This window comes from Saccostrea echinata, unplaced genomic scaffold (assembly GCF_033153115.1).
Source record: "Saccostrea echinata isolate AGI-Se365-2 ecotype Australia unplaced genomic scaffold, CSIRO_AGI_Sech_v1 ptg000034l, whole genome shotgun sequence".
Lineage (NCBI taxonomy): Eukaryota > Metazoa > Mollusca > Bivalvia > Ostreida > Ostreidae > Saccostrea > Saccostrea echinata.
Window position 1 is genome coordinate 1,326,993 of NW_026889783.1, and position 23,790 is coordinate 1,350,782.

Here is a 23,790-nt window from a genome sequence, read left to right on the forward strand (position 1 = left end):
AAACATATAAAATGTGGTACATTTAACACCTTAAATGCGCCACTTTTTATTTAATTTCAATCAGAAAGTTTTTGAACATGAAGATACATATATTAACAACACGTAGCTTTTGAGAACTTTATTTAACACATTGAAATTTAACCATGACTGGATTGAAAAGAATTTAAAATTAGGTACATATGACACCGTCTCAAAATAAAATTAAGTAAATTTCCAAGTAGTTAAAGAATATAGCGTAATGTTTATATACATAAAACAGCACGTACAGGGTAAGAACATATTGAGAATAATGTATAAAATTTTAATTTTTTCTCGCAAATATCATTTGAGTCAAAGCAAACAAATTCCCTTCCCTTACCTTTTTATGTCTATGCAAATGTCCAGAAAATTTTGCGACTGCTGTTAGGTAATCCATGCTTATTCTCTTCCTTCTGAGTCAAGATTTAAAAATCAAACACCTGATTTATTATCTTTTAAAGCTTTAAAAAAAGAACCGGTGTAATCTACATTTTATAAAAAATAAATTCAAAATTGTGAAAACTCTACAATCTTAATTTTTTTTTTAAATGCAAGCAATTTGATCAAAGAAATTAGCAAAGCGGCAAGGAACAGCTGAATTTTTCCTTGGTATTCGTCACATCGATTAGGCAGAATTTCCTAATACATCGGCTCTATCACAGTTCGTTGCTACCTTTAATTTTCATTCATATAAGTATTATAACATTAAATATACAAGCCCCTGATTCATGTGTCCTTGTTTGCCTAAGTGAGTGTCCACTATTCAAACTCTGGTCACAAATAAGGAAGCGAGCAAATATTGTGCTCCATTGTTGTGACCGATCTCAAACAATTAAAGTATATTACCCTCAAACCAATAATCAGAAAAACACATTTATTTACTTTACAAGTTTAATGATTGTTTCACTTTTGCATCAATCCTAAGACTTGTTTTCTTTTAAATAAATACGTTCATCTGGGGTCTTCGTGCCTTCGAGTGGTCAACTCTTGACTCAAAATCCATACCAAACCATTGACTTGACTAATAGTTCAACACTGCTGAAGGGGAATCGTTCATAAACTTGTAATCTTTAATTCAAATATCGTCACTGACTTTGATAGACAATCGATGTATGTTAACATTTAAACCTATGGCTACCATGAAATCAACAAGTTCATAGAGTCTCAGAATCTCGCAATGTTATTTTTGTCTTTCACTAATTTACAATTAACCCAGTGTATTTCAATTTAAAGTAAGTTTCAAAGAAAATTTATATAGAGTACATGAATTTAAAGCGTGACTTTAAAATAGTACATGTACTCAAATCCAAACATTGACATTGAATGATCTAGAATTATGATGAATTCTCATTTTTCTGATCCTAACAATTATACAAAAGAAAAAAAAAAACAAAAACAAAAAAAACGAACAAACAAAATAAAAAGTACACAAAAATATACATAATGTTGAAATATATGCATTTTTTGAGCATTTCACATTGTGCAATATGCAATCGAAAAATTACTATTCACAAATTTCTTAACAAAGCTGCGATTCAGTATTTCACCTTTGTCAGTGTCTGTATGAAATACACATGTATATTTCACGTAACAATTGATTTTTTTTCAAGACTATCCTGTATAGCATGATGACTTGGGCCCTTTCTGGACGGATGTTTCCCTCTTTCAGTAATGTATCACATCGTCTCATCTCCACTTATATCGCCTTTGTTGGAGTGCCATCCTGCATCCAAACAGTATTTGGGTAAATGTTGCTTTTTCTCCACATAGCCTGGTTATTCTCCCAGGCCCCATCTCAGCAAGTTAGTAGCTAAGAAAATAAATCGTAAAATGGCCTCAGAAAAAAATGAAAGCCGTTATGGCTTTAACCTCCAAAGATTTGATCACGAAATCTTCTCGGGAACAGACCATTCCATGAACTCTATAGACCCTTTTCCTATGACACATTTTGCTTAGGAGTTATTCCCTAGCCGCCATCTTGTATGGCAAAGCAGTGAATTTACCTCTTTGAGCAACCAATTTTAAACATGCATTCAAGAAAGATATTGGGGAAAATATTTACAATTTTATTATCATGAATTAATAGAGGATATAACAAATGTGTATTCATAAGAAAAATAGTGTTATCTTTACCTCAGTAACCAGTATAAGAAATTGAACTTGGTTGAATAATGAAGGGATCTGGGAAAGTTGCCCTACAATATGGCGGCTAAGGGAAATAACTCCTAGGCAAAATTTGTCATAGGAAAAGGGTCTATTGTCCAAGTTCGACAGCCATAAACTTTCTTTGATCTTTCTCTGCTTGACCTTCTTCGTCTTGCACCATATCGTGTCTCTCTTACCTTGTTGTTGATCTCCACTGTCTGTATCTTGTTGTTACCAGACCTTGTCTACCAGTAGTGTTCCAGTGATGTCGCGTATGTCGAGTATGATCTCTACTTGCTGAATTTCATACAGCATAAATGGGAAAAACATTTTAGTAGATCAATGTTTTGAACTTGCCGGTAGGCTAGTATTATCTATCTTCCGCAGTCATTCGCAAAGGTGGTTTTGGACGTTCTTCTTGTTCTTTGCATCTCCAAATATGATAATTACCATCTGTCCGTGCAATTGACTGGATTCTAGGTGATAAATGGAATAACGCCACCCTGCGCCTTAAGTTCAATCTTTCCGTAAGGTGCCTTCTTCACTGTCATGCTACATGTCTTCTTGGGTTTGAATTTCATCTTTGCCCAAATTACTGTTTCTTCCGGGGATTTTAAGGCCCATCTTGCTTGTAAATGAGTGTTGTTGTTAATGTCAGGTCTAAATCCTTTGTTTGCTGATGAGTATCTTGGGTCACCTCTCTCTCTCTCTCAGGTGCACTGATTATTAGGTTCTTGACCATCACAAACAGTGTAGGTGATATTATGCAACTTGTTACAATTCCTCTTTCCAGTCTTTGCCGGGCAGTTGTGATGTCATGGAAGATAAACCACAGTTTGATATTTTTAAAGTAGCTGCTTATTTGTGTATGGTGGAACATGATAATGTAGCATGGCCTTTTTGGTAAGCTCTTGCAGGACAAAATCATGCACATTTGCCAGATCTAAGCATACGTAAGTCATGTCTCTTTCCTTCTCTTAGACTTCGCTTATTAGCTGAATGATGACACTGGTGTGTTCCAAACAGCCGAAAACCCATAAATTCGGCCTCTTTGGGTGGATAATCGTTCGGTGGTATGTACGCTGACATCCTCTTTGCTAATTGCTACTACCGAAAAGAACATCTTCCCTTCCAAACTCAGTGAGGTGCTACGAAACTTGCTGATGCTCTTTGAATCTTTTTCTTTAGGTAATAGGCATCTTTCTGCTCTCCTCAAGTATCTCGGTATTACTCCTTTTCTCCAAACTCTCTTGATCATTTGCCACAAGCATTCTGTGGCTTTATATTTTTCACATAATCTATTAGCACCTATTGAAACAGCATTTTAATCATGTACAAGATTTTGTATATCTAGTTAACTAAGTATAAAATTAATACTACTGCTCCAACTGCTTCTCGTTGTTTTCATCAATCTAATTAAAATTAGATGTTAGATCCTCCACTTAGTGTAGCGAGTATGTGAGCGGATCTAGCATCTAATTTTAATTAATAGATTTTGATTTCATATAAAACATTGTTTTCATACATAGCTTCTTTAAGTAGTGAATTATCATCGGCTAGAACTAGCGATCCTTTGAAAATATTTCTTCTTCTTCCCGTTCAGCGCAAACCACTTAAGTATTATCGCACTCTGCGTGAGGGGGTGAGTGTCTATGTACAGTGCATATTAAAATTTAAAATTAAAGATTAAAAAGGCAGATGTGATTACTAGTGGCTGGCACTGGACAGCTGGGTCTTAAAGCTGTCCAGAGTCTTGGCCTTCACTGCTCCTCCTGGTAGTGAGTTCCACAGCCGGATGGCTTGGGGGAAGAAGGGGATGTGTACACTCCCGTGTCATCAGCAGAGTCGAGTGGTGGATGACACCGATGATGGCAGGTCATTGATGAAGATGAAGATGAGCAGTGGGCCTAAAACAGTTCACTGGGGGACTTCTGATGAGACAAGTTTGCTTTTAATGATATCGACACACATAGGAAAACGACCCAGTTCGCCTCTTATGAAAACCACAAATAAATTTCGAAAATGATAAATACACGCTACTTGCGGCATTTATTTGATATGCAGTAGCATTTCTGATATACATGTAGGTCTCGGTGCATTTGTAAAGGTTTTTATCTAAAATCACATCAGTGGCTCGCTCATGTCGCTTAATTCGGTTATTTGTTTACAGTATTTGGTTTTATTTCAAATGCCCAAAAAGTTGAAAAACAGTGCAAAAGCCCCCCCCCCCCCCACACACACACATACAAACACGGAAAGTGGGGATAGTGTTGTGTACTCTTAATGATCCTTTCCCGGTGAAGATTAAAGTGGAAATATGGGTTCAAATTACCCGCCTCTCAAAACAGGAAGTTGAGATTACGACAGTCGCAAGGAAGACGCCATGACAGAGAACGACAACCAGACAACAGAAACGATTATTTTTGACGGTAAAGCAGACGAAATTCATGCATATTATATAATTGCAAATTACTTAGATGAGAAAAAAGTGTGAATGTAAATAAAAAAGATATTGTAGAGTTTCAAAGAACCAAAAACACTATTGGCACTTGTAAAGGCATCGCCATTGCTGTTGAACCACAAGGTCTTGCAGCTTTACAGACGGTTGTTTCATGCAGTACATTAGATGACTATTTAGTAACACGTGTTTGACCTAGCGCACTGTGGTTTGAACTGTACGGAACAGATTTAACACGAGTCTAGAGTTTATTAAAACTAACATGAAATTCCGGGTAGGATAAAAGAATGTTTTTGGGTATATAGTAACATCTCTTTTGTTCTTGTTTTGTTATAGGATTTGACACAGATACTGAGGGTGATGAAGACATTCACTTATGTAAAAAGTGTAAACTTGTTTTTACAAACTTAAGTGACTATCTCCAACACAAGGTGAAACATGACAACTACAAAGTCAAGCTCTCCAGAACCAGCGACAGGCGCATGGTGGTTCCTCAACTCATCCAGAAACCAGAGAAAACAAAACCAGAAAAGGGCAGTGAAAAAGAAAACATTCAACAAAAGAAAAGAGGTGAGAGTGTTTTGTCTCAACAAAAGAATGACTGTGCTGGGATTTTACATGTGTACATAAGTAGACTTTGGGTGGCTCAGAGACATAATAAAGATTTTTTAACTCTGCCATTAACATGTTTGTTTACTAAAGTATGTGACAGTCCTGGTATTATCCTAAAAATTACTCTTAATTGGTTGTGTCTTTCTAACTAAAGTTAAATTAATTTTAATTTCATTACATATGGGTGTATGATATGTAAAGTTTTAAAGCTATATATTGAAATGTTGAAATTTAAAAGCAAAGTAGGGAAATTAAAGAGGCCAATGATAAAAAATTGGCAAAATCGTGGCAATATGTCCGACCACGAGTCTATTTTTTCTGTATATTCAATTAATTAACTCTTTAAGTAACTTAAGATTGATCTTTTGGTCCATCAATCAGTAGTCTGTGAATTTTGGACCTGCAATCTATTGACTGCCAGTCAATAGTTTGCAAATTTTGGACTGGCAGTGCCCGTATACTTGGTTTCATATTAGGTAATAAAACAGTTATTTAATGTCTGATCAGTCAAAAGACCAGAACATTTTCCCATCTGTGCTGTGAACAGATCAATGTGTTCTATTGCCTGAGGCCAAAAGGACACATTGAGCTGTTCCTAGCATCTTGAGAAAAATATTCTGGTCCATTGACTAATTAGACATTAAATAACTGTATACTGTTATACAAAGCAACTTTTCTATGACAGCAATTAAAAAAAAAAAAAAACAGGGAGTCCAATGCACTGAATCTGGTACATGTTAAGTTATGAGTGGGCATGTAAAAAATGAAGAGTTGCATGCCCAGTTTGCAACTTGGCATGTGGAATGTTTTCTTCATTGTAGACTGCCTTTTGTGTAAACATTTTATACAGTGGATTGCTAGCCTATGATTTCGGCTCTGATCGATTAAATGTGTATATTTTTTTTTCTCCAAGATGATCCTTTTTCCCTCTTTGATAATTTCTATCTTGGTTTTGTTTGTGTGTAAAAATTGGGAAATAAGGTAAGGGAAATAAATAAAATCAAAAGAAAACATTTACGTCTGACAGAATTTTATCATTACCCCCCACCCCCTCTTTCAACATGTTCAATTGTTTAATATGCATTTACTAAATTCAAATTTCTTCAAAAATAGCAGTGATTACAACATTGTTTAGAAGATTTGTTGAACTTTCTGAACTCTCGTTTTTACATAATATATACAACGTGTACCAAATAAGTACATCTGCATGCAGTAGTCAATGACTGGTCAAGTAAGGGGGTAAAATTTGTTTTCTATATACATGATATAACTAAAATAACATTGTAATTAAACCAGACCAGTGATATAGTTGACCAAAAAAGTGCATACACAGTTTGAAATCAATTTCACAGGTGTCACATGCAATGGAGCATAACTTACTAATCCCATGTCTTTCTACTCTTGTTTAAATTCTCGAGATAATCCTGCCACATTGTGTATACAAACTGTAAATAGGATTTCTACATGGAATCCAAAATTCAGAATGTGTAGAAACTGCAATCACTGCATTTATGGCTATGTATAGGTAGGCAGACATTGGGTATATGGCTATATGCATGACAACCCGAAAGAATTTGAATTTTTTATGCTCCCGCCATAAAATGGCCGGGGCATAAAGTGTTACCCTGTTCCGTCATTATGTCATCATTCACTTTCTGTTCATTATCTCGGCAACAGTTGCACACATTCAACTCAAACTTGACATATGGATATGTCACAGGAATATGCAGGTCAAATTTGAATTTGGTCATGGTCCAATGATTTTTGACAGAGTTATCCCTCTTGAACTTAGAAAAAAATAAGAAATTTTCAGTTTCTGCTCTCTAACTGTTGTAGGGATGTATGTATAAGGTTGAAATTGCATATGTAGGTATTTTACCAGAAAATACAGGTCAAGTTCAAATTTGGTCTTGGTCCGATGATTTTTGACAGAGTTATCTCTCTTGGACATAGAAAAAAAGAAGAAATTTTTAGTTTCCACTCTCTAACTTTTGTAGGGATGTAGTGTATAAGGTTGAAATTGCATATGCAGGTATTTTACCAGAAAATACAGGTCAAGTTCGAATACAAATCAAAACTAAATATGAAACTAAATATGAAATTTTGGCTGCCTGCGGGGGCATTTGTGGCTTTATGACACATCTAGTTCTTTAAAATATTTGAAAATGTTTGGTTGGCAGTCTTGTTAAAAGAGTTGGCCATGTGTCTTAGACCAGGGATTTATCAGTACCTTATCAGGGGTCGAAATTCGGCCCCATTCCCAATTGAAAATGAGTTCAGTTTTTCCCAATATGGCAGTATTTTTTCCCAATTGGTGAACAATGTTTTTATATTTAATTATCTTGGAAAAACACAAGGAAAATTGTCAGATTGTCTGTAATTTTCATCTATTTAAGTCATTTAGCAAAGGTACAGTCATAACACGTTTAAAAACACTGTAAAAACATCGCCAACTTTTTATCTGAATTTCCTCCATTTTTCTGAAAATGGTGATATTGTGAAATTATATAGATTTATTAAGTTATGTCTACCTACTCAATTGATCTACGAGTGAATGGTAAGGACTGTAGGCATTATTTCAAATAGAAAAATATATTTTCAATCCATTAATACATATTAAAAGAGGACTTTGAGAAAATGTATACCGGTACTTGCAGAAGGTTTATATTTTCCAGAAACAGATTCTGTAATGACCTAAATTGGAATCTCATACACACATGTACTACCCTAAGTTGTATTATAAACACTTTATACTCATTGAAGTCAATTTTACTTTTATTAGTCTGTTATTCATAATTGATTTTGTATGAAGTTGGATCATATGTAATTGTCTGTTTGTTTGCCCAAATTAGAGTTCATGCTGAAATGTTAAATAAATTACACCTGAATACACGATTTAAGCAACATTTTTAATTTTTTCCAATTTCATCAAAAAGCCGATAATTCTTTCCCAATTCCCCAAAAATGACATTTCCCAAAATAGGCTGATAAATCCATGGTCTTATCAACACTGATGACATAAGTCAAAAAGACAATTTTTTTCACAAAACTGAAGTCAAATATTTAGTTAGGGCATGTAAAAATTGGTAGAGACGTTGTTAATGTAGTAGACGCAAGATGTGAAGACTGTGTCAGTTTTACTTTATGTATTCTTTAATGTTTATTATTTTTATATTGAATAGCAAAGAAGAAATTTAATGAACCAGTTAATCCTGAATTAGTGATAACAGAAAGACAATCTTACTGGTGTCCAAAATGCGACATAAAATTTAACAGGTAAAAGATATATCCTAGATTATTGTTGTTGTTATTAATATCGTACAACTATTTGCATACCATTGAGGAAGCACTGATTAGAAACCTGTTTGTTTAATAAAGGGAGGCCACATTAAGGAGACATGTAGAATATGTGCATGATCAGTCTGGGGAGTACACCACTTCTATGGGGGATGGCTCTGATGGGGAGGAGAAGAGGGAGGCTGAGGAAGAGAATAAACCAGATGTCCAAGAGGACTCAGACCCCACCGATGCAGATTTCAATATCAAGGAGGAGCTTCGTGTGACACTCAAAAGCAGCACAAAAGAAGTACAAGTGGAACACATCCCTCTCCAAACTGCAGACAAGGGAGACCGGCCTTATGCATGCAGTATATGTGGTAACAGATTTAAAGAGGTGATGCTTTTGTTTGTTAGATGTCATTGATAAAGGTTGTGGAGATGAATTTTGTGACTTGATTTCTATAAGCATGTGTTGTCAGTCAAATATTCTTCTTAATCATCCTTGATGCATGAGTTAAATTTTGACATTGGATATTGATTTTATATTCCAGGCACCTGTGTTAAGGGCTCACTTGCTGACTCACTCATCCACAAGAGATTTTCCTTGTACCATAGAGGGATGTAACTATGCATTCAAAACCAAAGGGTCCTTAAAGAGACACATGAGGCGACACACAGGTTTATAAATTATGTATATTGATGTTTTGTAGGAGAATGTTAACAAATATTAACCATTAGTGAAATGCCTACTGCTCTCAGATGTATGAATTAAACAACAATTAAAAATCTCAAAGCAAAATGAGATATGAATACATTGTAAGCAGCATTTTATCCAATGAAATATATAGTAACTTTCTGGAAATATGAAAGGGCTATGTTACATCAGGAGACACTTTATAACCGAGTACATTACAAAAGATGTTTACTGTAAATAGATTTCAATTTTTGCTGCATGTGAGGAAAAGTAACCAAGTCCCCGATGATCAGTAATTTGGGCTCTAACATGAAACTAGAAGTGCAGATAGAAAAACAAAATTTTGTTAATCTTAAAATGATGTACATGTGGAAGTATTTACCGGTACTAACCTGTATTTCTATTTTGTCTTGAAATGTTGTAGATATAGAAATATTTAGTTCTCTTTCATTTCAGTTTTATTTTAATTTACTCGTATTTCATTAGGTGAACGCCCATTTAAGTGTGATGAATGTGGAAGAACTTTTACAGAATCTGGAGCACTTACAAGACATTTAAAATCAAGGTAATTTTATGTTTATATCAAGTGCTAGACTGCACACATTTGATATAACACACACTATGCAAGCTTAACTGATTTTGAAGTTATGAACACTGAATACTGTACACGTACATAAAGTAACACATTCAAAATTAAGCACAATATTTCTTATTAACTGATATCTTAATCATGAATTTAAGTGCACTTGGAACCAATCTCCTATTTGTTTTAATCATAAATTAGCATGTACTTGAATTAGCGGACAAGAATTACAAAAGGTGCTGAAATATGTTTACCCGCCAAATTATATAAGTTTACATTACTGCAGAGCTGTGGAAAACTTTTTCAGATAGCCAGTCATTCGGACTGGCAAGAAGACAAAATAAGCCGGTCCGATGTGATTTTTGCCGGTCCAAAATAGTAAATCGCAAAATAAAAAAAGCATAACAATTACTCACTTCATTACACATCTACTAGTATTTACTTAATAATAATATAACATTCAGTCTCCATTTCCAAGTCCTCTTTCGTTTTCATATTTTGCATTTATAACAGTACTAGATTTCACCACTTTTGGGCAGGTGACAATGCTAATTCAGCATAGAAAACGTAATTTTTTTAAACATTTATGCATTTTAGAATTATACTAACCTATAGAAAATGAGTCAAAAAATTGAAGAAATTCTTTGCATGGATAATAAAGATATCAACACGATCGATGAAAAAACTAAATCCAGGACAGTAGGAAGTACTAGATTTACTGCTTTCCCCAACTGTATTTGAATTCTTTCTGTCAGATTTTTCATGTTTAGCTTGTGTTTGTCTTTTTCTTTATGTTTTCAACCTACCGGTAATTCTGCCCCAGTTGTAAATTTAATAGGTCACGAGAACCATCATATGCTGATTTCGCTTTTATTTACAGCCTCGATCTCGTGTTACGAAAAAGTATTACACAATTGCATATAAGGTACGAAAATTAAACTGGGAACTGCTTAGATGATAAATGGAAAAACAAAAAAACTTTAACAAAAAAGGGCCGGTCATTTGGACAGACTTCGATAGCATTTTACCGGTCACACGCAATTTTTGCTGGCATGACTGACAGTTTTCCACAACTCTGTACTGTAAAGGGATTACATTTGTTGTGTATTCTATTTAGTGCCCTTAGCAGAAAGCAACTTCCACTAAATCAATTATATCGCTGAATGTCTTGTATTATCACATTCAGGAATGTGATAAGTATTAGATAGTTAAGTATTAGATAGATAAGTATTATTAGTACTTGATCAATAATACCAGCGTTATTTAATTCATTGCTGTTAAATACAGCTCTTTTCATTAAGAGGATGTGCACTTTTTCCCCATTGAAATCTGACTTTAAAATGTAACAAAATACTCTTGGATATGGATAAATGACCTTTTAATCTGTCACAGTACGATAAACTTGTGTAAAATTAAGTATAACTGATTCATTAAGTCAAAGTTTATAGTTGTATATCATTCAAAATTGGTCATATTAAATTGACCATTTTTGTATATTTTGCTCTGTAAACATTCCCCCCCCCCCCCCCAAAAAAAAAAAAAAACAACAACAACAAAAGTTTTGGTATCTAATTGCTAAATAACAATGTGTGATACCTGTTACAAGGAATTTTTGTTGGGGTGGGTTGGTGGGTGGGTTAAAAATATTCTTTTGTTTTCTACCATTCTTGAGTTTTAACAAAAATATAGAGTTATCTCTCTTTTTTTGATAATTAATTCAAATTTCATGAAAATTGATGAATATCTAAATAAGTGTATAAAAGTACATGTAATTGGAATTTCATTATGTTAACTTTGAAAATGGCCTGGAGGTAGCCAAGAATACTGTCGTTTGTCAGACAAACAATAAACATTCAGATCACAACTACATACAGACATAATGACACTGGACAAACTTGGATCAGAAAACCTTACTAATTTTCAACTCCAGTGTCCATTGACCTAAAAAGACTGTTAAAGGTCGTGAAATGTAAAACTTGACTTCTAATCTTGTTACAGTCTTATAAAAAAAAATTATAAGAGAGTATATTTTCATTAAGTTTTAGACAATTAACAAACAACTTTTATACATTCTTATTAAGAATACCATGTAAGCAGAAATCAGACCTTGATTTGCCAAGATATGGAAAGAGGTGGTCTGCTAATGCTATGTATGGACCTCAAGCAAAAGTGGAGACTAGAGTAGTGCCAGAGAAGGAGGACCAGGAACAAGAGGTGAGATCTAAATACATTGAAGATTAAACTCCAGATAACAGTGAATGTGAACAACATGGACTGTCAGACTGGGCTGGCACATTTAAACTTGGTCCGATTTCTTATACGAGTAAAACTGAACCTTATGTCCAATAGTTTCATCCAATCTTGGTCTTTTCACTTCCACTTAAAATAGGTTTCCCAAGCTTGACAAGGAGTACAACATGAATCATCATCATGTTGGTAATCGGTAAACTGGCGTTAATATAATTTCACATTCAATGGGATAACATTACTTGATTTTAAATCTTTTAACATAAACATGTATGTGTGGAAAATTATAAATATACATGTATGTTGAATTATCTATCAAGTAGCTCCTTATATGGACATGTCAAAAAACATTTCATTGTAATGAGATTACCCTTTTTGCCGTTTTGTTTGATACAAAATTAAAACTTGGTTATAGCAATGTCCCAGGGACTTGCGAATTAATTTCACTATATCTGTAGTTCGTAAATATCCATATATAAAAAGAAATTCTTTAAAAAAGTATATATAGTGAATTCATGGATTATAAACACATTTTATTTACAATATGACTACCAAATATATTCAGAAGTAGTAAATACAAAACTTACCTTGGAGAACTAAATTTTTCTGTTGAATTAAATTTCAAATATTGATACTTAGGAAAATTAATGTCAATTCAATATTTGAAATTCTGAGATGTAAAAAGTTTGTTAAAAAGATGTAAAATTTAGTATTTTTAACCCTATGTGACACAAAATCAATATGCTATATCTGTAAATTTGTTATATCAGAGTTTGTAAAACTTTTAATAAAAAATGTATGAATTTTGCCTGGGATCTGAAAAAAAAATCGCTGTTATTTTGTGTTATCCATGTTCATACTAAACAAGTTTTACTGTACATCGAGACTGACAATTAAATAGCAGGTATATATTCATAAAAACTATCATCTATGCTATGTTACTTTCCAAAATTAAAGACAAACAGTGGTAGTACATAGTAGTAGCTAATGAGGACTAGTGGTGTTCCAGTCGTCGATTATAATCGATAATCGGTCGATTGTTGGCTTAATCCAAGCACTCGATTACAAAATATTTATTCTGATGAATTGGTTTATTATTTTTTTACAAGTGTAATAGTTTTTAAGCCAAATATTCCAACCGTGACTTATCTATTAACTTATTTGTGTATCTCGATGGCGCAGATAAACAGACAATTGTATCCATTCCCGGGTAACAAAGCATGTTCCCGGGTATGGACATACTTTGGTTTCTACGAAATGGATGAAGGAGCAGCTGGACAACCACAGAAAGAAGTTATTTACCCTTTCTTACCATTTAATTAACTAAATTGATATACTTTGTAAATGTCTGATTATCAACAATAATTAGTTAGTTACAGTAACTTGATCAACGATTATGAAATTCTTACTGATTCCCATCACTTATGAGGACATGAGCTTCTAAGTTGTTTGTAAAATGAATGCACATGTAATATTTTGACAAAGAATATGAGGGTCTGGAGCTGTGGTGATGTGAACCTACAGTAGACTGATAATAACAAATAGTTCTTATAATGTCTGACTTTTTAGGATGCTGTTAAGGATATGGAGACAGAGTGTGCAGTGGCAGAGGTTATTGCATCCAATGAGAATGGGGAGGTAGGGGTTACAGTGGAGGAAATCAGTATGGATGGGGTAACCATATCTACAGATAACATCCTAGAAGAAGAAATCATCAACCCAACTCAGTGCAAAGTATGAATGAATGATTTTTTTATGGAGTTATGCTGCTCCTGGATTTTTTCATTTCATACATGTACATATATGTCAGTGTTTTTTTTTTTATTCTGTCATATTCTACAAAAAGCTTTATTAGCATACCTGTAGGTTTTGAGAGTTTATTCTGTTTATAGGTCTGTAAGGAGGACTTTCTGTCCTGTGATATTTTGAAGATTCACCTTAGAGCCCACCTGGCAGACATACCTTTCAGGTGTGGTATGTGTCATTTTGTGGCCGAGAGTCGCAGTCAGCTCAGTGATCATATGACCTCATTGCATCAGAATCAACTGAAGGTATGTAATTAATTCATAAACACGGAATGTCATTTGTATGCTGAAAGATAAAGAAAAAACTTTGTATAAACATTTATATGTAGGTTGCTCACCAGTATTAAATTTTTGCATGTATTCTTGCTATGATTGAACAAATTTAAATGAATATTTTCTGGTACTTATTTCAAACAAATGTATAGAGAGATCTCTTTCTAGACCTTGTAAAAAATATTTCTTAAACATTTTAGTGCCAGTCAATACATATATGTATTTTTAGGTCACCTGAGTCACTCAGGTGACCTATTGCTATCCGTTTTTGTCCGTCGGCGTGCGTCGTGCGATGTGCGTTAACATTTGAACATTTTCAGCTTCTTCTCTGAAACCGCTCAACCAATTTCAACCAAATTTGGCATATAGCATCTATGGGTGAAGGGGAACAAAAATTGTGAATTTCATGGTCCCTGCCCCCCTGGGGCCTGAGGGGTGGGGCTAAAACCACCAAAAATAATACAATCTTTAAATATCTTCTTCTTTACTCCTGTACGTCAAGCAGTCAAACTGTTGGCATCATTGTAATAAGCATTGAGCCCTCTACCAAAATTGTGAAATTCATGGCCCCAGGGTCAGGGGTTCTGGCCCCAGGGTGGGGCTATATAGATCATATAGTGAAAGTGCATTATTTCTTTGAAAATCTTCTTCTCTGCTCCTGGGTATTGAATAAAGTAACCAAGTACATAGTTATGAAGAGCAAGAGTGCCTTTTCCAAAATTATGAATTTCATGGCCCCAGGGTCAGGGGTTCTGGTGTTAGGGCGGGGCTCTATTGATTATATAGTGAAAATGCATTAATTCTTTGAAAATCTTCTTCTCTGCTCCTGGGTATTAAATAAAGTAACTAAGTACATAGTTATGATGAGCAAGAGTGCCTCTTCCAAAATTATGAAATTCATGGCCCCAGGGTCAGGGGTTCTGGTGTTAGGGCGGGGCTCTATTGATTATATAGTGAAAATGCATTAATTCTTTGAAAATCTTCTTCTCTGCTCCTGGGTGTTAAATAAAGTAACTAAGTACATAGTTATGATGAGCAAGAGTGCCTCTTCCAAAATTATGAAATTCATGGCCCCAGGGTCAGGGGTTCTGGTGTAAGGGCGGGGCTCTATTGATTATATAGTGAAAATGCATTATTTTTTTGAAAATCTTCTTCTCTGCTCCTGGATATTAAATAAAGTAACTAAGTACATAGTTATGATAAGCAAGAGTGCCTCTTCCAAAATTGTGAATTTCATGGCCCCAGGGTCAGGGGTTCTGGTGTTAGGGCGGGGCTCTAGTGAAAATGCATTGATTCTTTGAAAATCTTCTTCTCTGCTACTGGAGATTATTTAAACAAACTACATGTAAGTGCATGATTATGATAGGCAAAGATGCCTCTTAAAATTTTTAAATATTTGGCCTCAGTTTTTGGGGTTCTTGAGGAGGGGGGGGGGGGGGGGCTCTATTGATTATATACTGAAAAATCATTAATTCTATTAATTAATCATTGATTAATCCTGTCTGCTCCTTAGTGTTGAGCTGATAAATAAATTGCTTAGCTATGATGAAAATGGGAGCTTCAAACAGAATTTTTAAATCTTGTGGTCCTAGGGTCAGGGGTTCTGGCATAACGGGGGGGGGGGGGGGGGGGGGGGGGGGGGGGGGCTTTTGATAATATAGTAGAAAAGTTTTAATTCTTTAAAATCCATAGTTATGATGATGAGGGTAACTCTTCCAAATTTGTAAATTTCTTGACCCTTGGTCTTGGGTTCTGGTGTTAGGGTAAGGCTTTGTTGAATCTGTAGTGAAAATGCATTGTACCTGTGAAATTCTTCTCTGCTTCTGAGCATATCGGAAGCAAACTGAGTAAAAGTTTAAATGATATAAGTAAGCGTATTCCTACCAGATTTTTGAACATCTGGACCATTTTTCTAAACATTTTGGTCCTGGGCAGGGCTCTATTAATTTGTATTCTACTGAGAGAAGTTATTCCCCTTTTCCATTCACCTTTGATAATTAATCACTGTAAATAATGTAATTTGAAAGGTTAATAGAATAAGATAATTATGCAAGAATGTTTATTGTATAATTCAAAAAGTACTTTCTTAGTTTTAATAATCAGGTAGACCTATAAGTAATAGATAAATAAAAATGAGACAAAAATAACTTATCTTATTAAAAGTTCTTCAAAGACCATAAGAGAGGTCAATGCTAGAGGTTTTAATATGGGTTTAAAAATAGTACAGAAGCACTAATAGTTTGTTAATAGTCTGCATGGTGATAGTGTTAAGTGGGGGACAGATTAGAACTTAATTTATGAGTTGATGCTGAATACTAGACTAACTATTTTGTTGATCCTGATCTTCCTGCTTCTCTTGCTTTAGGGCAACAAAGCTTCATCTATCAGTGTATTTAACTTCTAAATTGTTGTATTATACTCAGGTGACCGTTAAGGCCCTTGGGCCTCTTGTTGTTGTAAGGAAGCAATGATATTATTGGAGTTGTACAGGCTGCATGAGAGTCACACAGACGACCTATTACCGCCCCTAAAATATGACATATAATACCCAACAATCAACAAACCTCCTATTTTATAAATTGTATAAAAGGGGGAGTTTCGATAAGGCCGCTTATCGGCCCACTTATTTTCATAAAAATAAATTTCGTTTTATTTTTTCAAAATTGGTTTTGAATTCAAGATATATATGTTAATTTTTGTTATTTATATTTCAAGAGCTTATATGAGATGAATTCACGCAGTAGTTGGCACATTCTTAGATGTACCCTCAAATGCTTTAACATTAGGCTAATGGGAAAATATAAGAGGGTGGCATTTATAAATCGATGGTTAGAATATGAAGTGCATGAGGAACACTCACCTAGTTTTGTTCAGTACTTAGATATACTCTGCACACTAATATCTTAAAATATGATAAGTGTCGCGTGTGCACTTCATATCCAAAAATTGAAAATTGTCTAAAATTTGCATATCTAAAATTAGAAGCTCCTGGTTACTTGATCTGACGCCGTGTAAAAATACAAAGCCAAAAGTAGCATATTTTTTCTAAACCAAAGAGAACTCTCGAAAATATTGACATAAGAAAACATAATCGTATCCTATCGTTATTTCCATACTTATTTCGTCGCCTGCGTATAACGTTAACGTCATATATTTAGCTCACATACACGAAATTGGGGGAGCTTTTGTAATACCATCGTTATAGGCGAATAGGTTATTAAAAGTTTTAATCAATTTTTTCATATCATCAGAGTCACCTGATCTAGTGTGTTTTCATGTCATCTGTCGGGTTTCAGATGCTGCATTTTCAGTTAAAGAATGTCCAGGTTAATGTTTTTAAAGCAGGTTAATGTTTATGGAGCAGTGCAGCTATAAGCACTTGTTGAGAGGACGTGCTTCATGATGCATCTTCGGATGCACACTGTCAGACTTGCTTCAGATGCTAGATCTGACTTACATTTTCTTGATGAATGCTCAGGGTATATATTTTGGAGCATGTCTCATTTTCATGTAACTATAATCCCTATCTTGAAGAAATATGCACCGATGATGCATTTAGGGTTACACATTACCAGAACTGTAACAGATGCCGGATCTTACATTTTCCAATGACTGACAGAACTAAAGAGAAGTTTAAGAATCAGTCCATTCATTGATGTTCTTTATCATGGATATGGTTATAGCCATTCCTTTGAATAGAATCGCTTCAATCTGTTAGAGAAGGTTCGCATATATTTCCGTATGGTCTACATGTAGGGAACGTAGATTACTTTTAAGACTGGATGTTGATTTGTACGTTTCTGCAGGATATGATTTAACACATACATTTGGTATTTACAAATGTATTTTAAATTGCGACTATGGTCTTGCAAATCAAATAGTGACTAGAGTTGGTGAAACAACATACGTATCAAAAGGAAGTTGGGAAGCGCGAGGAATTACATGTAGGTCCTCGCTTGCCTGGATTGTCTCATTTTTGCTGAAAACATAATGCACCTCTTTATATGCGTAAATACTTTTAAGTTTAAGAATGAATAATTTAAGTTCAAGAATGAATAGAAGACATGCACTCAATGTATTTTAGTTTTTTTTATCATTTGGCTATTTATTCACGCATTCTGTAAGCACTGCATTAGCAATAAAAGTCCACTATCGGCACACCAAGTATAACCTGGTTTCCATTAAAAATTGAAAATGCCCTATTTGAAAAGTCATTGAAGCGGAAGAAAATGCAAACTTGATCTATAACTCAAGTTTAACACATATACCATAACAAAAATCAGCTCAATATATGCGATTTTTTTTTTAGAAAAACAAAACAAAAAAAACAAAACAAAACAAAACAAAACAAAAAAACGCCGACCCCCCCCCCCCTTTTTTTTGATTTTGTAATATTCCGTCAAAAATCAATGAAGCAGAATTTAACGAAATTCAAACTTGAATTTCAAACTCTGTTTCTCTTCAGGATACACTATAAATACCAAAAGCAGCTCAATATCTGCAAGCGTTTAGAGAAAAGTGCGAAAAACCAAGTGGAACAGACTAACAAATAGACAGCTAGACGGACGGACAAACAGTCGGACAGACGATGAGTAAATCTATAGACCCCTCCAGCTTCACCGGTATGGGACTAATAATTACTATCTTGATAAAATATTTGACTGGTAGTAATACGCTTGGTATTATTAAATACAATGTACATTGCAGTATGATTCTTTTAAATATACTCTAAAAATATGAATAGCTGCATTTTTTAATCGTACCGAATTCCGAAATCTGTTAATTTCAAAATTTTTTTTTAAAATTCAATTTAATGATATTACGGTACATTTTATTAATACTATATTTAGCACAATAACTTTAGTTGATAAAAATGTGTTGCAAGCAGTGTCAAACACCTGTCAATGACAGTTTAATTTTATCTATCTCTTGTCTATATATCTTTACATTTGCTTTTCTACGTACGGGAAAATGTTATATATTGGTTATTAAGTCTAGGTATAAACTGTCGATTGATTCATTTTTTGAAAATTCCTGTCTTTATTATTCATATACGTTTTATATGTTATATTCATCCTCTTTGAAAGATAAGTTACAATTAAAACACGAGAAAAATCTTGCACCTTAAAACTCATTCAAATAAAATAAATATCATTAATTTTCTGTAAAGAAAAATATTGAAATTGGTTATTTGATGTCTTTATTCACATTTGTAATATTTCATTTATGATTTTGACGTTAAATAAACTCCATTACCCCCTTTAAATATGATCCCTCCAAAAATATAGGGAAGAGGGTATATTTAAATTTTTAATTATCACGTGACCAGATAATGTGCAGTATAATTTTTTTTCATATTTTTAGGAAGATAACACTTTAATCTACAACATATCACAATTTCAATATATTTCTTGAGGGGCCGAAAAACAGTCTTATCAAAACTCCCCCTTTGTAAGCTTACACTTTTTTCATGTCAAAAATAAAACCTGTTCCTTACAAAAGTGCCTGAATCAAAAGGGAGAATGTAGAAATTATTTTGGATTAATCATGTATTGCTTGAATCTTAAATACATGTAGCGACACCTGCATATGTGTTGCGCAAATAACTCCACATAACATTAATATTAGTGTATGTGTAATCTTGACACATGTTAAAAATTTCTTTATTGTCTTTGTAATCTTAACACATGTTTAAAATTTCTTTATTGTACATGTATTTGTAATCTTGACACATTTGAAAATTTCTTTATTGTATTTGTAATCTTAACACATGTTTAAAATTTCTTTATTGTACATGTATTTGTACTCTTGACACATTTGAAAATTTCTTTATTGTATTTGTAATCTTAACACATGTTTAAAATTTCTTTATTATACATGTATTTGTAATCTTGACACATTTGAAAATTTCTTTATTGCATTTGTAATCTTGACATATATTTAAAATTTCTTGTTGTATTTAGGGATCAGAACTCATCAGTCAGATTCCAGAAGGAACTTCAGAGACCAATCAAGACCAAAGCAGGTACATGTATAATTCCTAATAAACAGAACAGTGATATATTAAGTACACCTGTATGATATGTTAAGCATATACATTAAGTTAACAAACTGTCTAAAAATTGATTTATATTTATTTATAGTACATGTATACATGTATACATGCCCATGAATTTGTTCACAAATCCATTGTTGAATACCTTTATATTCATGTATTTTGCTGTCCATAATTCAGTTCAAGTATGACTTAAATTAAAATATGACATACCTGGTATTATTTGTAGGATTGCTCGTATTGCTGTAAATCAGTTGTTAGAACTTCCGTCCAGCCTGGAGGTGGATGAACCTGAACCCTCCATTCACAGAGCCAGAAACATCTACAAATGCCCTGTGTGTGCCCGGGCTGTAAAGAGTCAGAATTATCTCAGGCTTCACATGAAATCCCATATGGGTAAACACATCTTTGTATGAATTGCTTTTTAAAGTATTTTGGTATTGGTCTTGTCTCTAATAGTCATTATCATGAAATCAGGATGATGATGAAGTACTGAATATTTTTTATGCAAGAGAAAAGCCAGTCTGAAGTTGTATATCCTATTGTTAAATTTTTTCACCATCATTATATGTAAAGAAATATGCATGTATCATATATTCCCTGTTTCTACTGTAACTAGTGTTAAGTCATACAGTGTTTCATTGTTCAGGTGATAGACCCCACAAGTGTTCCCATTGTCAGAAGAGCTTCATCACTAAGGATACGTTGTCCAAACATCTCAGTGTCCACAATGAATCCAGGAACTTTAAATGTGGCCAGTGTGGAAAACTATTCAAGAGGATATCCCATGTCAGAGAACATCTCAAAATCCATTCTATTGACCGACCATTTATGTGTACTGTGTGCCACAAAGCATTTAAAACCAATGTTAGTGTTCAGTTAGATATCTATTTGTAATGATATTAGCATTCTTATAAAGTATAAATCAAATCTCTAACATTGTGATAAAGATGAATTTTAGTAAAATAATGTCAGTTTTATTATATTTTGTATTCAGAATGCCATGAAGGTTCATCTGAGAACTCACACCACCATTCTGCCGTATGTTTGTCCATATTGTCGTCGGAGATTCAGGGAGAAAGGGTCCCTGCTTCGACATCAGCGAATGCACACGGGGGAACGTCCATTTAAATGCCCACATTGTCACAGAGCATTTGCTGAACATGGAACTTTGAATCGCCACTTAAAGGCTAAAGGTATTACACCCACAATTAAGTCCATTTAAATGCCCACATTGTCACAGAGCATTCATGAACATTGTCACTCAAAGGTTGAAGGTATTACACCCATACAAGATAGTCCATTTAAATGCCCACATTGTCACAGAGCATTTGCTGAGCTTAACATGGAACTCTGAATTGCCACTTGAAGGCTAAAGATATATGTAAAAGGTTTTAATTTATGCCTGGGTAGGGTATTGATTTTCTTTTTCAACAGTTGATAATTACAAAGGTACAAACAATGTCATTTATAAGCATTCTCTCATTTCAGTACCCTGCAACCGACAACTTCAGGAGGCTCGAGACAAAGAAAAGAAGGAGTTCACTGTATTGGCCGAGTTCTCCTCTGTTGTGGCAGACACCCAGCAGTATATTGTAGACGAGGATTCAACACAAGAACAATCACAAGTAGGGAACTCGCTCCACTGTAACATCCAGTACCAAATCAACTTTCATTTTGAAATGTTAAAACTTTACAAAAACTTTTCTATGCAGAGTTTTAAAAAATGTCTGTTCATCTATACATGTACTGTTGAACCTCTCCAATAACAAAAACAAAAGCAAAAGGCTCAAGTGAGCTTCTCTGTTCACAATTTGTCTATTGTCCATCTGTTGCCCATTTGTGTATCAACTTTTCAAAATATTCATTTTCTCAGAACCACAGAACATATTTTAACCAAATTTGACACAAAACATCCCTGATAAAGTGGTTTAAAATTATTTCAGAAAAAGAGGTTTTGAGTTCAATATAAAAATGAGTATGTAGTAAATTTTTAAAATTCTTCTCGAGGATAGGTAGGATGTACTGTACGTGTACATAAATTGGCGTATTCATAATTGAGCGCAGTCACACGGTATGGAGTTGTTGGCAAAATCATGAATTAGCACTATACATGTCCGTACCGTATATTGTATTTATAAATGATTTCTTAGAGGTATTCATGAATTAGCGCATAGTTGTCTGCGCCAAAGCTGCTAAAATATGAAGCCCACTTTTTTAAGTACACATACAGTAATTTGTAAAATTTTCATGCAAGGATCTCAATTGTTTTACTGATTCAAGTTCATCTAAGTCATGTTCCCAGCTAGTATGGGTCTCAGCAGGGATAAATGCATTTTACATATGAATACCCATGTTTAAAGAAAACAAATTACCTAAAATCATTTCTCCACAACAGTACATGTTTGCAATAGTCAATCATTATAATTCTTTAAGGTCTTTGACTTAGTTTGGGGCCACAGAAAAGAGTCCCGTACTTTCATTTGTCTGAGAAAGATGGAGCGAAATGTGGCTAAGATATTGTACCTCGTGTTTTGCATTACTAATTTTGTATTTTGTTTGAAGGAGGATGAAGCCACAGAGTATGTTGTGGTCCAGACAGGGCTTAGTGCAGAAGACTTACAAAATGTAGAGATTATCACCGAAGGAGAGGTGGATCAAAACTTTCTGGAGGGTGTTCAAGTAACGGATGACTATGTTGTCATCACTGATTCGGGAGATAATATGAAGATTCTGAACTCTAAGACAGGAGAAACACTTGCAATGATGCCCATCTCCACAATTGATGATGGAGGTCAAATAGTGACTTTACCTGTATCAGACAATCATATAGAGGCTGTAGCCATGGCACCATCTTCTGTGGGAGAAATTGAGACTGTTACCATTGACCACTCAGATATAAACAAAATCGAGGCTGTGGCCATGAATCCAGCAGCAATGCCTGATAATCAGGATGTGGAGGAACTGGAAACTATAACATTGCTGACCTCATCAGGGGAGGATATGAGGGGGGATGGTTATGTTGGAGGAGAGATGGGAACAGAGTCGGTAGACCCAGCTCATGCTGAGGTGACATCCATCAATGAAATTGAAGCAGTGGCAATGGCACCAGATGCTGACATTGGTGATACATTACATCAAGCCATGATGGCTGCAAGTGTGGCAGATGACCATGTACATGTATAATCAAGGACAATTGTTCTGTATTGACCTGTATTTTCACTTATGAATAATGTCCCATTATTCATTGTTTTTAAAAAACCAATATTTGGTTACTTTAACAGTATATTTATTAAATTTTATTAAAGCATAAAGATCTTGATCACTATGTGAAATAATCAAGAGGATGAGGTGTTGAACCTTAAGGAATACATGTAATTTCTTGCCATATACACCAAGCCCAAAGACCATCATCTGAGAACAGACTTAAGTCAAAATTTAGATTTTGAATATTTTGTTCTTTATTTAACAAATATGTTCAGAAAGTTGCAAGTTTACAGATATTATACAAATACAAACATATGATGAAAATGTACTATTTTTAGAATTTCAAAAGTTAACCGATTTGAACTTTTTTGACTGTTCTCATTTTATGGTCTTGAAACAACGATACATGTATTT

At 34.1% G+C, this 23,790-nt stretch overlaps 1 protein-coding gene across 1 annotated transcript; it reads left to right on the forward strand.

Moving 5' to 3' along the window:
* Positions 1 to 4,485: 4,485 nt before the first annotated feature.
* Positions 4,486 to 23,483, forward strand: LOC133199510 (transcription factor E4F1-like). The gene is made up of 15 exons (XM_061335319.1): positions 4,486 to 4,592; positions 4,958 to 5,191; positions 8,416 to 8,509; positions 8,612 to 8,906; positions 9,064 to 9,190; positions 9,693 to 9,771; positions 11,871 to 12,003; positions 13,606 to 13,770; positions 13,929 to 14,087; positions 20,078 to 20,139; positions 20,399 to 20,565; positions 20,819 to 21,036; positions 21,167 to 21,365; positions 21,661 to 21,797; positions 22,735 to 23,483. The coding sequence occupies exons 1-15, from the start codon at positions 4,547 to 4,549 to the stop codon at positions 23,353 to 23,355; spliced, it is 2,736 nt and encodes a 911-aa protein (XP_061191303.1). The 5' UTR covers positions 4,486 to 4,546; the 3' UTR covers positions 23,356 to 23,483.
* Positions 23,484 to 23,790: the final 307 nt, after the last annotated feature.

Excerpts from the sequence above, each read along its gene's own strand:
- LOC133199510 (XM_061335319.1), top strand. The coding sequence starts at position 4,547 with ATGACAGAGAACGACAACCAGACAACAGAAACGATTATTTTTGACG. Across the intron at positions 5,192-8,415 it reads CATTCAACAAAAGAAAAGAG|CAAAGAAGAAATTTAATGAA; the intron begins GTGAGAGTGTTT and ends TATATTGAATAG. Across the intron at positions 9,191-9,692 it reads ACACATGAGGCGACACACAG|GTGAACGCCCATTTAAGTGT; the intron begins GTTTATAAATTA and ends GTATTTCATTAG.